Source organism: Pelodiscus sinensis, chromosome 31 (genome assembly GCF_049634645.1).
Source record: "Pelodiscus sinensis isolate JC-2024 chromosome 31, ASM4963464v1, whole genome shotgun sequence".
In the NCBI taxonomy this organism is placed as follows: Eukaryota; Metazoa; Chordata; order Testudines; family Trionychidae; genus Pelodiscus; species Pelodiscus sinensis.
In genome coordinates, this window is record NC_134741.1 from 8,718,644 (window position 1) to 8,733,638 (window position 14,995).

General features: G+C 57.3%; 2 protein-coding genes and 2 non-coding genes across 4 annotated transcripts; all 4 read right to left on the bottom strand.

Annotated features, from left to right (window-relative positions):
- Positions 1-199: 199 nt before the first annotated feature.
- TRNAV-AAC (transfer RNA valine (anticodon AAC)) lies at positions 200-272 on the bottom strand. Its single transcript has one exon. It is a non-coding gene; the product is annotated as a tRNA-Val (tRNA).
- A 446-nt stretch (positions 273-718) lies between these two features.
- TRNAK-UUU (transfer RNA lysine (anticodon UUU)) lies at positions 719-791 on the bottom strand. Its single transcript has one exon. It is a non-coding gene; the product is annotated as a tRNA-Lys (tRNA).
- Positions 792-5,480: 4,689 nt separating this feature from the next.
- On the bottom strand, positions 5,481-7,159 carry LOC142821555 (butyrophilin subfamily 1 member A1-like). The gene is made up of 2 exons (XM_075912817.1): positions 7,079-7,159; positions 5,481-6,189 (listed from the first exon to the last, which is right to left on the bottom strand). Exons 1-2 carry the CDS (start codon positions 7,134-7,136, stop codon positions 5,678-5,680), a joined length of 570 nt encoding a protein of 189 aa, XP_075768932.1. The 5' UTR covers positions 7,137-7,159; the 3' UTR covers positions 5,481-5,677.
- A 1,325-nt stretch (positions 7,160-8,484) lies between these two features.
- Positions 8,485-13,854, bottom strand: LOC142821556 (E3 ubiquitin-protein ligase TRIM15-like). The gene is made up of 4 exons (XM_075912818.1): positions 13,459-13,854; positions 9,819-10,049; positions 9,488-9,510; positions 8,485-8,769 (listed from the first exon to the last, which is right to left on the bottom strand). Exons 1-4 carry the CDS (start codon positions 13,528-13,530, stop codon positions 8,619-8,621), a joined length of 477 nt encoding a protein of 158 aa, XP_075768933.1. The 5' UTR covers positions 13,531-13,854; the 3' UTR covers positions 8,485-8,618.
- Between the last annotated feature and the right edge of the window lie 1,141 nt (positions 13,855-14,995).

The window sequence follows — 14,995 nt, forward strand, 5'->3', positions numbered from 1 at the left end:
TTCCAAATGCAGGGGAGGCTGAGACACAAGTGTCCATCAGGTGCCTGGCCTGACCCATCTGGCTTTCCCAGGCTGGCAACAAGGGGCATTCTCAGCTGATGTCACCCCCCCCATTGCATGGGAGTTGGGCTTATCCCAGGCACAGTCTGAGTAGCAGGAGCTGCATGTATCCGGGGCGCAGCAATAAGAGAAGACCATGTGTTTCTGCCTGGCTTTGAACCAGGGACCTTCTGCGTGTTAGGCAAATATGATAACCACTACACCACAGAAACACACACAAAGGCTGGGACTTGGAGGACAGTTCTGTTCCTGGCTCTTTCTATCACCCTGCTCTGCAGGGGAGGGGATGCACCTTGTGAACACTCCACCTCTTGTTCTCAGGGAAGCCACTAACCGGAGCTGCCAGCTCCTCATTTCCTCACCAGCCCCTTGAGATTTGTAGCTCAAAGCTGGAGCTGCTGTGGCAGGAGGTGAAACTACAGAAGCTGACGGGACAATCAGTGGGCAGAGGGTTATTTTTTCTCCTCCCTGGGCTGATGTGGCTAGAACTGAGGAGAAAAAAATTCTCTGCCCTTCTTAGAAGATGGAAATTGCAGTTGGTTCTCTCTCTGCTTCTACCATAGCTGGACCCCAGGACTAGACTTTTGCTTTCTAAAACCCTAGTGAAAGCTGAGAGCAAATTGCTTGTAGGGTGAGAAAGTGAGTTAAGGAAGGGCACTGCCCAGCATGGGGCTTGAACCCATGACCCTGAGATTAAAAGTCTCATGCTTTACCAACTTAGCTAGCCAGGCTGTATGCAAAAAGTTTCCTAATATCCCATCACAGCATAACAGGAGCCAAGTGTTCTCCACTGCCTAACTCAAGGCTCTTTCTTGCCCCTAATGTGGGGTTCTGGTCTGTGGAGAGGTTTGAACTCGTACCCCACTCCCGACACACCCACTTCTTTCCCCACAAGGAACGGCCCCATTTCCATCTCTCCAGGGACAGGAGAAGGGCTCGGGCCTGTTTTCTGCAAAATGCTCAGCCTGTTTCATTTTCTGCGGGAACGAGTGGGATCCATGCACCCTGTTCCCCAGTGACAAGTGTGTGTCCTCTTCCCCCCTTTCCACAGACACAGCAGGCCAGGGGGCTATGAGCCTCCAGAGGCCCCTTCCTACTTGGCCTCCCACAAAGCCGGGGTGAAAAGCTGTTAGACCCCAGCTCTCCTGGGCCAAGCCATGGCAGAGGTAGCAGGATTCACTCCCATCTTCTCCTGCCTGTGCCCTGGTACTGAGGGGTCGGCCCCTTTCCTGCTGCCCCAACTCTTATTCCCAACAATGCACTTTGTGCAGGGGCCATTGGTCTTTGTGCCAAGGTGCGTGACTGGGAGTGAAGGCTCCGGGCCCTTCCCCAAATACACAAATCCCCCCCTTCTAACCTGCTCACACTGTCTGGCTGCCTCTAGCACCAGCTGAGTTTAGGAGCCAGGTGGTCTACTGAGCCTCCGACAGTGAAAATAAGGGATGAGAACTGAGCTGCAGTTGGAGAATCCATTGTGCTCTGCACGCTTGGGTTCAAATCCCATCCTTGTCGTCTGTTTGCAGCCCTCTCTCTTGCTTCTCCCAGAAGTTCAGTGCCAGCCCCTCCTGTAACCCTTTTCCGTTAAAAGCATTTGCAGAAAATCATGCCAGGCTAGACGTAGCCGAGGTGTCTGCCTCAGTGACGACCCTTTCACAACCCTATCCAGGCCCTGCAATAGCTCAGCTGGCAGAGCAGAGGACTGTAGCAAGTGTCCGTTAGGGGGCTGGTTCAACTCCAGCTCAAAGGGGAGACTTCTTTTCCCTTCCCCTAGCAGAGAAGGAGAATAGAGGAAGGGCTTGCTGGCTCCTAGCCTGCACTGAGCTGCAGCCTGGGCATGCCACGTCCACCCAATCCTGCCATAGCTGAGACCTGCCATGGCCTGGTCACCTCTTCCTAGCACAGAAGCCCACGCTCAGCCCTGCCTGGTTGGAGCCCAGGCAGGAATGCTCTTCCCAGACCTGTTGTGTCTTCCCCTGCCTCAACTCAGCTCAGAACTGGACCTGCCGTGGCTGGGGCGCCCTTCTCTGGCTGGAACCCAGTCTGGGACTGGACCTGCTGTGTGGGGTAGAGAGGCCTGTCCTGTGGCCGTAGCAGAAGAGGAACCCCTGGGCACTGACCAGCCCTTGTTGCTGTGGCTGTCAGCAGGGAGGAGGGTCCAAAGGGGACACTAGGCCAGCGTGCCCCGGAGCAGGGCACCTGCCAGGCAGTGTCCGGCTGGGGGGAAGGGCTCTGGATGTTGCTGCTCACCATGCACGGGAAAGGTTCCTGTGCCACTGCTGGGGATGGGTGGCCCTTGCTCCCATTCTGGCCCCCCCAAAAAAACAAACCCTCCCCCACCCCGTGGGCCTCACCCCAGAGGTTGGCTTGTAGCAAAGTTACTGCAGAGGTAGGAAGCAGAAGTGGGAGGCTGCAGGTGCCTTTATGTGCTTTTGCCATGAGGCTGGTACTTCCTGTCCCCAAACAGAAGCTTCACCACACAGGCCCCTGCCTGGCTCGCTGGCTCAGCAGGCGTCGGCCCTGGTCTGTCACTGGGGTTATGGCACAGCCCATGTCCCTGGCTGGAGCACCAGGCGGGGGAGGCCGTGCTCATGCCGATCCGCCTGGGAGTGGGCCCAGCTGCACAGCACAAGTATGAAATTCAGACAGACCCAGAGCTCCCAGGGCAAAGGGGAGACAAACGGACCCACAGGAGACTTGCAAAGCAGCGTGTTTGCAGATACCTCCCCTGGCATTTCTGCTTTGAGTCCTGGCAAGCGAATAACATCGGTGTTAACAATTTCCTCGCGTGTCTCCCCTAATTCACACAGCACCACACAAGTGACCTGCGGTAAGTGGCTGGGCCTTGGGACTGGGCACAACCTGAATGTTGGGGTGATCTGTCGTTTGAGGAAACATCAGTCACAGAGGCCGGCTTGCCCCGGCGACAGGCCAGACCAAAGTCCCCGCGGGGCCTGTCTGTGACTCCTTGTTGAGGGCCATAGACCCCCCACCCAGCACTTGCAGGGTCCCTGCTCAGCCCAGCAGGCCAGGGGAGGCGGGGTGGGGCAGAGAGGAACAGGCTCCCAGGCTGCTCCAGGTTCACCGCGGAGGTGAGTGTGGGGAGAGAGGGACAATCCCAGCTGCCACCCCACACCAGGCCCCTGATAATTCTTCGGCTTGCGTTGCACAGGGAAAGAGATGGAGCAGGGGAAGAAGGGGTGTGATGGGGCAGAGCAGGGGTGGTGCAGGTAGAGCAGAGGCAGGGTGGGACTTGTGCCAGTGGGGTTGCCCCAGGTCCCCGGTCTCCCTTAGGGATGGCCCTGCTCACCGTGTCCTTCCTGTCATCCAGCCCCTACCTGCGAGACACCTCCCCCAACTGCTCACTGTGTCCCTCCTCTCCTCCAGCACCCTGCCCGCAGGACCCCCCACCCTTCACTTGTCATGTCCCTCCTGTCTGTACATCCCCAACCCTGAGAGACTCCCCCCCCTCTCGCCCGCATCTCTCCTCAGCTCTCCTTGACCCCACCCCCCACCCCCCGCTGTGTCCCTTCCCAACCTCTGCATTCACGGGGGCAGGGCAGGAGGGGTGCAGCGGTGGGACTAACCAGGGAAGAGCAGGGCCTGCGGTGGAGCAGGGGTGGGACGTGGGTGGCAGAGACGGGCCAGGGAACCAGCCTCCCCCGGGGAAGCTTCTCCCCCCCCCCCCCCACGTCCAAGCTGTTAGTGCTTGAGGGGCTCACACTGGATAGCTGGGGGGTGAGGTCTCAGTACAGAGCCGCCCCCAGCCTGGGGACGGGCCCTGGTGTGTGGCTCTAACCAGGGGGTGAAATCACCAAACCCCCCCTCCCCCTCCCCCACTGCATATGGGGCGAGGCAGGTGCCTGCCTTATTCTGGCAAGAAACACCTCAGGTGCCTGAGCCACCCGACCCTGCCGCTGGGTTCCCGCCAGTGGATTGCTAAGCAGGGACTGGCACCCCCTGCAGCCCAGACGCAGGCATCTCCCTGTGAGAGGGGCGGGGCTTAGCGCACCCCTCCCCTCCTGTCAGCATCTCCCCTGGCTGGCTTAGACAGCTCCCGGGGACCTGCCTGCTGAGCTGGCTTTTGTGTGTGTGACGCCCACGCGTTGCTTACGGAGTTTAAGCCCCTAACTCAGCTGTGCAGGTCACACTCTCTTCCGGGAATTATCTAGTGGCCAAAAAATTAGGCCCCATGATGCTCAGCATTACAACACCTGGGACCCTTCCTGGATTGCACCTTGTGCACCAGCCACCTCCCCACACAGCCCCGTGGAGGAGCTGCTGGTTGACAAGGTGTGGGCAGGACAGAGGAGCCCAGGCTGGGCAGGAACACAGCGCAGCAAACCCCAAACTCTCCTCCTAGGGGTGGGATATTCCCTGTGGGCACTCCGGAGACGCACCCCCCTCAGGCAGCAAATCCCTGGCCTCTGCCTCCAGGAACTGCAGCTGAGACAGTGAAGTGGCACAAACAAGAATTGCTTGTCTAGTTTATTTACAGTAAGTCACCGACGCTGGACAGCGAAAGGGCCTGAGAAGGAGGGTTCAAAACCCAGCCTGGAAGGAGATTTTCACCATGTCTCCAGGACTCTCCCTTTAGTCTTGTTTTATTTTCATTTGAATTTTCCTTCTAATCCCCTCTGGCTAAACAAACCCTTTTCCTGCCTCCCCCAGGCCTCAGGATTAAAAAATAAAATAATAATAAAAACCCTTCATGCGACTGGCCCAGTGATTTTGAAGGGGATGGTCACCAACCAGTAGAGCTTGGAGGCTCTGACAGGGGATCCTGACTGGTCTGGCTGGGAGCCTGTCAAGTGCTGGCACGTCAACTCCCCTCCCCCCAGTGCCCTGCTGCTCCTGCCCAGCGCCTCAGCACTGCCCCCGGGAGCCTCCTGCTTGTTGTGCAGGGTGGGGGAGACAGAGGCAGGGGGCGCTGATGTCACTCTGTCCCTCTCCTCCTGTACAGGGTGAGGAGGGTGAGACCTCAGCAAAGAGGTGGGGCAAGAGCAGGGCCTCGGAGAAAGGGCGGGGCAGGGCAGGGGTACTTGGGTTGCGGTAGCTCCTGGACTGACTTAAATAAAACTCGGGATCTTCTGTTTCCAATGGCTGGAGTTGGCTGTGTGAAGGGGTTTGGTCTGTCTACATCCCTCACCTTCCTCTGCACTCTGTGTGTGACCGTCAGTGTCACCGGCTCCCCAAGAGTCACAGGGGAAGGTGACTGTGCCCTGCAGCAGGAGCTCTGGCTGGCAGATGGGTACAAACCACTCCCTGTGTCTGTGGAGCTTCCAGCTTCTCCCCAACCCCTTAGTGATTAATTCAGTGTCCTCCCCCACCCCTCCTACCAGCCTGTCCCCTGCCCGACTCTTAGATCTGCCCCCTGCCCAGCCCTCACCTCTGCCTGTCCCCAGCCCGGCTGTTAGTTCTGCCCCTGCCCAGCCCCCACCTCTGCCTCATCTGCATTCTCAAGGGGTTTTCTCCGTACCCTTCCAATCTCTGGGGCTGGAGGGAGGGAGGGAGGGGCAGGAGCTTTCAGGGATCCTAGAAATGAGGAGCCAGGAGGTAGGTAGGGGGAAGTCCTCCAGGGTCACAGAGACTGGGGTGTGTGAGGCTAGAGAAGCTGATTTCAGGGACACAGGCTGAGTGGGGATGCTGACCACACCCCCAGCCAGGGTCGGATTCTCTCCCCAGGGAGGGAGCCCGGCGGGAAAGTGAAGATCAGGGCTTCAGAACCAGCATCAATAAATCTCACCTGCCCCCGGCCACAGTCCAGACAAACACGGATCCTGCTGGGGGGGATCAGGTGCAGGGGAGTCAAAGGGGAGGTGAGAGCTCGGAACTGACTCCCCCACCTCTCCACAGCCCAGATCCCCTCTTTAGGGATACGTCTGATCCATCCCTTCCTGCTCACAGACTCTCTGGCCACCCCCACAGCCCAGTGTCGCCCATCCCCCACCTCCACCTCCCAGCAATGTCTCCCCGAGGTGAACCCCTCACGGCCCAGCACATAGGGCCGAGTGTCAAATCTCTCCGGGTTGTCAGGCAGTCGCTCCTGGGTACGGTCCCAGATAACATATTTCCCATCCTCAGACAGGGCAAGCTGGGAATTCACCGTGTCTGGATCCAGAGTCACAGTCGCTGGGGAGAGAGAATCAGGGCGTGAGGGGCAGAGCTCAGCCCTGGGGGTGGCTGGGGCCATTTCTCACCCTCCCCAGCAGCCCTGTTGTGGCTGGGACAGGTCTGGGCCCCAGGGAGCTGCCTCTGCCCTGGGCCCTGAGACTGAGCTGAGCTGTCACTGCAGCACCTGAGCTTGGGCAATGGGACCCGCTTCATCAGCTTCTCATTTGTGTGCAGAGGCTGCAGCCTCCTGCCCCCCAACTCGGGCTGCTCCACCCCCAGGGCCAGGCCCAGAGCAGGAGGGTTCGGGGGGGGGAGGGCAGAGGAGGCAGGTTCCAGCTTTAACCCCCAGAGGGAAACTCCCTCCCCTGCTGCAGCCTCCACCCCCCGCCCAGGGCACAGAGGGGAGGGGGCAGTGCGGGGGAAGAGCCGCCTCACCCCAGAGAGCAGGGCCTGGGCATTAGTCACCCCAGGGCAGTGGAGGGTCCAGGGCTCTTCAGGGCAGCCAGGCTCAATGGGGGGAGCCCAGCTCTGGCTTCTGGCCTGGCCGGGGACAGGGCTCTGGGGAAGGGGATCTGGGGTGGGGTCACTGGGAGGGGCAGCACAGGGCAGAGGCTGGTGCCCAAGGAGGGGCTGCGCTGATCAGCTGCCCCGACACAAAGTGCAGCCCCTGTCTGCAAAGCCCCCTGCCTGCAAACTGCGCCCTTAGTGAGAAGTGGGGGGGTCCGACCATCCCATTGCTTAAAGGGGCAGGACACGGCCCCTCGTCCTTCTGATCCAGTGCCCCTGGGGCTCCTCACCACTCAGTGGGCAGGTTTGGGGCTCTGCCTGTCGTGGTCACTGGGGGTTTGGTTGGTGACTTGAGCTACAAGCTCAGGAAGGTGTTTTCAGTCTCCACTTGAAACCTCACCTTGTCTGAAAGCTCCCGGGGACTTTCCTCTTGCTCTCTCCAGCACAGTGGGCAGCATGTCTGGTGGGGGAAGGGAGAAGATGGGTGAGATTCAGGAGTCTATATTGCCCACGACATCCCCAATCCTAACACACAGAGCTGGGTTTTTGTTATAGCTGCCCTCCCCCCCCCCCCCCCCCGAACCCTCTTGGGTATGTCTACAGTGCAGAGAAGAGGCTGCTGCTGCCGATCTCCCATGGTTTGAATTAGCGGTCATGTTAAGACAGCTAATCACACTGAGAGGCTCTTCTGTAGCTGGTGGTAGACCTGCTTTCAGGAGGAGTAAAGGAAGTCAGAGGGAGAATGCTCTTCTCTCCATTTTCTGCTATGTGTACAGTGCCAAAAGGCCCTGGGGATTCCAGTGGATGAGAAGCTGGTTATGAGTCAAGAGGGTACCCTTGTAGCCAAGAAGGCGAATGGCATATTAGGATGCATTAGGAGGAGGATTTCCAGCAGATCTAGAGAAGTGATTATTCTCCTCTATTTGGCACTAGTGAATCCACATCTGGAGTATTGTGTCCAGTTCTGGGCCCCCCACTACAGAAAGGATGAGAAGAGTGAGGGGGGATTTGGTGGCAGCCTTCAACTTCCTGAAGGGGGGTTCCAAAGAGGATGGCGAGAGGCTGTTATCAGTGGTGACAGATGGCAGAACAAGGAGCAATGGTCTCAAGCTGCGGTGGGGGAGGTCTAGGTTGGATAGTAGGATTAAACTATTTCCCTAGGAGAGTGGTGAAGCACTGGGATGGGTTCCCTAGTTAGGTGGTGAAATCTCCATCCCTAGTGATTTTTAAGTGTTGGCTTGATAAAATCCTGACTGGGTTGATTTAGTTGGGGTTAGTCCTGCCTTGGGCAGGCATCTGGACTCAGTGACTCCTGAGGTCTCTTCCAGCCCTATGATTCTATGTTTCTAAGAGCTGAATTAAGCTACTTCAACTTCAGCTAGGCAATTCATGCCATTAAAAAAGTTTGAAGCCTCCTACTTTCTCACTCAGGCCTCTCCCTGCAAAAGAACCAACCTCATAGCCTCACTGGAAGCCCAGGACAATCTGTGAAGAGATTCGCTTTCTCCTCAACATCCCTCCCACCCTGCAGACTCCGCTGGGTTTGGCTCATTCACTTCCTGACATTTGTCACAGCCTAGGCCCAGATCCTGCAAAGACTTTGGCCTCAAAGGAACTTCACCCACTTGGGTCCCTTTGACACGAGCGGTTCAGAGTTTGCAAACTCCTGGCTCTACCTGTGAGCCGTGGGGTCTGTGTACTCAGCGTCTCCGCAGAGAGCAGCACGGAGCTGGGCGTGTTTCTGTCTGTGTGTCGGCCATTTTGTGCTCTAACAGTAGCTGTAATTACAAAGTAGCTTTTGGAACAAATAAGTTTCAATTAATCAACCTGAGTGTCTGGGATGGCAAGTGGGTGCCATTCTCACCTCACAATCAACAGAAGTTTAATCTAATGAGGAACTAAATAACCACCATCGGTCTCTTTCCATGGCCTCAGACGCTTCACTCACTCTCCCCTCCCCGTCCCTTCTCGGTACCTGTGAACTCCCTCAGCGTCTCCGACAGCGCAGTCGTTTGCCGGGAGATACCCCTGACTCGCTCGTCCAATTCAGGAGAAATCTCCTCTGGCGGCTGGAACGGCCCCATCTCACACCTGGGGATAGACAACGTCACATGGGGACAGTGCACCGAGTGACTCAGTTCCCCAGCTCTGGCCAGTGAGTCGCTGCTCTGCTGGGCCTGGAGTTCGAATCCTCCAGTTCTCACAGCCCCAGAGCAGGGGCAGCGCAGCCCTTGGCCCTGCAACATCCCCTCAAAGGTCCCATGAACAGTCTGCAGCTCTGGCCTGGGGAGACCAGCTGGGGGACAGAAGGGGAACTGAGTCTCTCTAGCCAACTCACCCCTTGGCCTCCAGGCGCTAAGGGGCAGGAGGTTCCCAGGGGAAGGGCTGTAGGAATCTGCCCACTAGGGACTCGACTGAGACACCAGCTCCCCCCTCCCCAGCCCATTCCCACAGGTCTCCAAACAGCCCTCGGGTGGGACAGACTCTGGGTCCCTGCTGCCCTGGGCTGAATGTGCCCAGTGCCCGGCAGTGACAGGCCCATGTCCCACCCCACAGCCCTGAGGCAGCCAGTCCCCAGGGAGGTGACAGCTCCAGGAAACACTTGAGCTCAGACTGTGCCCTGAATGGGGAATTCCAGAGTCTGCTGGGCCAGGGGAGAGCCGCAGGCTGACGCTGATCAGAGATTTGTGCCCAGCCTGTGGCCTTCCCCTCACATCTGGCTGCAGGGCCCTGGGGAGATGTGGTGCCAACATCAGCTCCAAGCCCTTTCCCTGCACTGTGCAGTGTGAGGGGAGCGAGAGACACCTACCTGCTCAGGGTGCTTCTGACGTCCTGGAGGAGAGAGAGAAAAGAATCTCAGTCCCATTGGGCACACACAAGGGACTCAGTGAAAGAATTTTGCAAACATGGGAACAAGGGGCCCTGCCCTGGCCCCAGGAACATGGATCCCCTGAGCGAATGGGGCTTTGCCATCTCTAGTAGCTCTGTGCCTGTGACTCTGCAAAGCACACGAGTCACTCACATGGCAGCAAAGCACCCGCCGAGTTACACCCAGATCTGACAGCTGGACCCCAGCGCTTGTGATTCAGGAGCCTCCCTTCCCTGAGTGGGGAGCTGGGACGTTTCTCCCTCAGTCTCACCTGCAGGAATTCACTCGCTGGCTTCTGACACTTCCCCTCCAGCTCACTGATCTGATCGCTGAGATGGGAAATCTGTGCGGAGAGTTTCCTGACAGTGTCAATCTGGAGCCTCCCGGTTTCCTCATCCAACTGCTCCAGCTGGGCCAGCAGGAGTCGCTCTTGTTCCTCCAGGAACTGTCGCAGCTGCTGGAACTCGGCCACAATCTTCTGCCTCTCGGCTTGTGTCTGTTTCTGTATGAAAATGGGGAAAGGGCTGGTCAGGGGCATGGATGGAGCCCGGGGCCCTTTCGTGGGGATCTGAGTGTGCAGCAAAGAGAACTTCTTGGAAAACCCTCAGATTTCTGACATTTGACTCTACCCTGTGGGTCAGTTTTCCCTTTGGCCCCTGTGTCCCTCTGAAAGGGAGACCCCCGTGTCTGTCATGGGCAGCATCTTTTGTTATCCATGGGCTCTGGGAATTCACATCCAGAGCAGTAGGGGGCAGGACTTAACACCCAGATTCTCTTTAAACTTCTTCATCAATGTGTGGAATATTTTTTCTATGTGCACTGAGGCAAGTGTAAATATGCACCACCAGCTGAAACACCTAGCTGTTGACATTCTGCCAATTAGCTGGGGAGCATCTGAAACTCTCCTGAGCTGCCGCCCAAGCACTCAGTGTACTGGGAACACTGCTTGGCCCCACACTGACACAGATACCCAGGGAGAGGACAGAAGCAAACCCATTAGCTGGAAATGAGTAGACCCATCAGACAGCCCTTCCCCGGGACATTCAGGTAACTGGAGGAGGATTTATGGGAAAGCCACAAAGGCTGGATATGAACTCATCCCCTCACATGGAAGCTCAGGGCCTGTGCAGATATGAATCTAATCCAGCAACCCAAGATCATGGCGAAACTGAGGATGTTAACTAGCGATTAATTGACTAGTCAAGTAGTCGATGGAATTTCCATTGACTACTTGACTAGTTGATATACACTTTCCTATTCCTCCTTGTACATTTCAAAGGAGGAATGCAGAATTCCGCATGCAGCCCAGGGCCAGCGGGAAGTCCCGCTGACTCCGGGCTGCGTGTGGGTACCAGCTTTGAAATGCACAAGAATCCCCAGTGGGAGTCAGAGTCCCCGCTGATCCTGGGCTCCATGCTGCACTGCCGCTTTGAAATGTCATGTGGAGCCGGCTCAGCTGGGAAGTCCTCAGCTGACCCCAGGCTCCACATACACTGCACCACACAGCTGAGCCTGGGATCCGCTGTGCAGCACTGCCCCTTTGAAATGCCAAGCTGGGATCCGCTGTGCAGCGCTGCCCCTTTGAAATGCCAAGCTGGGATCAGCTGTGCAGTGCTGCCCCTTTGAAATGCCAAGCTGGGATCAGCTGTGCAGCGCTGCCCCTTTGAACGCCGCCATGGTGTTTCAAAGCAGCAGTGCTGCACAGCTGATCCCAGGCTCAGCTGTGTGGCACTGCCGCTTCCAAGTACCCCTTCTTCTGCCCTTTGCTGCCTCTGTCTGATGGGGGGGTGGAAATCAACTAGTCGACTAGCTATCGGATCAGCATTTGCTGTTTTAACAAAAGCGCACAGAGCATCCTAACATCAAGAGCATTTTTGTGCAAGAAAATGTGCAGCAGATCAGCAGAACAGAGAGCTTTTTGTGGCATAGGTATTCCTCTTTCTATGAGGAATAACTCCTTTTTGTGCAAGAGTTCTTGTGCAAAAAGGTGTGTGTGGATGGGCAACAGGGTTTTTTGTGCAAAAAGTGCTACTGGAAAAAAGCACAGGCTATTCTGTGAATAGCAATCAGAGCTTTCTTGCAAGAGAGTGTCCATGCAGTCTGGATGCTCTCTTGCACAAAAGTGCATCGCTCTTCCGATGAGCTTTTGCAGGGTGGACGCGTTCTTGCACAAGACGTTTTTGCGGAAGATCTCTTCTGCAAAAATCTTCTTGCGCATGAAGCCTGCAGTGCAGACATAGCCTAAGTAATGCCAATCCCAGGAGCCACCAGGGTTTAAACAGGGGCTGGGAGCTCAGCCCTGAGGCCTGGGGACTGCGCTGGTAGGACAGAGCTGGGCTAAGCACCAGGGCAAGCCCATTAGTTACAGGGAGGCTCAGAGGAGCAAGAGCATCACTGGGCTGCTGCTCGGTAAAGTGGAGGGAGTGGGGGAGGCTCCACCCTCCCTGGAGGGGAAGGGCCTCAGGCGGAAGGGGCAGGGATGGGGGCAGTCAGCCCTCAGCACCACATGGAGCGCGCTGAACCATGTCCCCTTCCCTGCCCCCCCACCCTCCTCCCACCCCCGGCAGCCCTCACAGCCACCCAGCGCACTGCAGCAGTGATTTAATCAGCAGACCCCAGGGAAGTTGTCCTTTGTCTCTCCCCCCCCTCCCCACCGTCTGAGGGCCTGGGGGGGCCATTTGTCTGCACAGTCCCAGTTCTGTGGGGCTCTGTCCCTGCCTGGTGGGGACTCAGCCCTGGCCGTGGCTTTGTCTGGTGAGAAAGGGACAGGAGGAGACTGAGGCTGCAGCAGGAGGGGGTGGCACCTCCACACAGAATGACGTAGGTGGGGATGGTCTGACAGAGGCAGGGACAGGCCCACAGAGGCCGACCAAGCGGTGAGGGAGGGCCCAACAGGCAGGCGTGGGCATGTCCTGTGCTTTGGGGATGGGTCAGTGACTCCCTAATTAAACAGGCTGATTTCTGTTCAGGACGGTTGGGGTTTGCCCCAGTCCCTAGTACAGCTCCCGGAAGCAGTGCATTCTGGGAGATTCCCACTGGCTGCCTGGTGGGACTAAGGGAGCCTCACTGGCTGGTCCGTGCCCAGATACCCACTGGCACAGGTCAGACCGGCACCGGGCAGCTCCAGCCTGGGGGTAGTTTTGCTCCATCCCAGTCTGATCCCAGTGGTGCCTGGCAAGACCCTGCGCTGCCTGAAGCCCTATGGTGGGTGGACTCAAGGCACTCGGGGTCCCACATCCAGTCCAGCAACCTCCTCTAGTGCTGGCCGCAGCATCTGAGTTTAACCCCTCATGGATCAGCCCAGGAGTTCAGCATCCCAGTGGGAAACCTTCTGTCCCTGCTGGGCCTGGAACAAGGTGCCTTTCCCACCTAACTGACACATTTCATGATGTGGTTGAGGTGGCAGCATGGCCTAGTGGTTAGGACCATGGACTACGTCTGAAGAAACTGGGATTCTGTGCTGAGCTCAGCCACTGACCTACTGGGTGATTAACTCCCCTGCTTTGTGCCTCAGTTCCCCTCTTCACCTTTTGTCTATCTCTAGACTATAAACTGCTCAGGGCATGGACTGTCCCTGGCTGTGTTTTGCATAAAGCCCGGATCTCACATGGGGTCTGTGAGGGCGACTGTGATGCAAATACAAGTAATAAAAACAATCTCTAGTCATCAAATCTGTAACACCAGCCACTTGTAACCCCCCCTTCTCCAGTCTGAAGGCAGCACATTCCCAGAGGCCAGCCTGACATTGATTGGGTCCACCTCCCATTTGATTTCTTTGGTTACAGCCTGTCCCAGGCCAGGCAGGCTTTAGCTGGCTGTTGAGTTGCACGGGGCAAGGGAAGAGTCAGGGAAATTAGCCAGTGACTAAAACCCAGAATAATTCCCCAGCAGACAGGGCAGCAGCTCCCTACCTTGTACTCCTGGGCAGCCTCCGCTATGGACAGCGCCGTGTGCGTGCAGTGCATCTGGGACCTGTCACACATCACGCAGATGGGGGCTTGATCCTCCTCACAGAACAGTTTCAGCACCTCCTGATGCTCCTCGCACAGCCCGTCCCCTCCTGCTTCCTTCACTGGTTGGAGGGGTCCCTGCTGCACAGGATCCCTGCACTGCAGGCAGGAGGTGGCTGGGCCGGGTTGCTCCCAGCACTGGCTGATGCAGGCCTGGCAGAAATTGTGCCCACACTCCAGAGTGACAGGGGCTGTGAAACCCTCCAGGCAGACAGAACAAGATGCTTCCTCTGCAGGCTTTGTACAGGCTCACTGTGGCTAGGGATCCTTCTGGTCTGGGGAACAGCATCAGTTTCAATTTTCTGAGCTCAGGCTCTACCTGCCTCCAGCAACAACTGGCTGTTCCCCTCCCTGGAGCTGTTTCCTGGAAGGGGAAGAGCCAGCAGGCGACAGCCCAGCCCTGGAGGCTTTGGTGAGAAACGTCCCACACTCTGGTTGTGGCCCTGGCACCCGCCCTTGTGCTGGTGTGGAGGAGCCCTGTGGCATCACATGGACCCCAGAATCCACCATGCTGGGCTGATCAGTTCCCAGACCTGTGTGCGTAAGCAGTGAGGATGAGGCTTGTGAAGAATTCATTGTGTTTGACTTGTGATGTTGACAGATAAAGTAACAGTTGATTATTTATGTGTATCTAGTTACATGCTTTCAGTTGCAGTTTTACCATGTTCAATTTTCACAGCAGTGGGAAATGCTAGGGGGAGGGGCAGGCAGTACTTGGCTCAGATAGTTGCTATTCAGTGACAGACACTGAGATTCAAAGAGGAAAATCTTTATTATTAAACCACAAATTGTCAATGTGACTCTCAAAACAGACTAAGTGAAAGTCCTTCAACCATAAGAAATTCTCAAGCAGCCCGGCTCTTCCTGGGCCTGTGTGGAACTTTCCGTTACTATGAAGGGAAAGATTTTTTCCCTCGGTTTGTGAGCGGACAGTGAAATCGAGGTTCGCTGGCATCTGCTCCCTCCAAGCCCAGTGACATTCAATTCTCAGGCCAAACGCTTATTCCAGCTGGAATCCATGTTTCCGGGGCCCGATCCTGACGTGCGCTCAGGCTGCTCTGGCTCGTTCTAAAGGAGCCTCAGTGTCACTAGCGCTGCCGATGTTAATGACTTTACGGGTCCCGCACAGGAGCGGCCAGGCCGGGTCAGACAAAGGCCCCCCCAGCCCCGTGCCCAGTGCGGGTGCCCCAGGGGGAGGGAACAGAACAGGGATCCCCAGTGACCCGCCCCCTGCGGCCCGTTCCCAGCGTACTGCAAACAGAGCCCAGCGGCGGGGGGGGGGGGCGGGAGCTGCCTGCCCAGGGCGAGGACCCGGCGCCCCCCCCCGCAGGTGACACGTTCTGGGGCCCGAGCCCGGCCGAGTCCGCGCGCTCCCGCCCCAGTGGCCCGAGAGGCGGGTCCGTGTCTCGCGCCCGAGGGGAGCAGGCGGCAGCAGCGC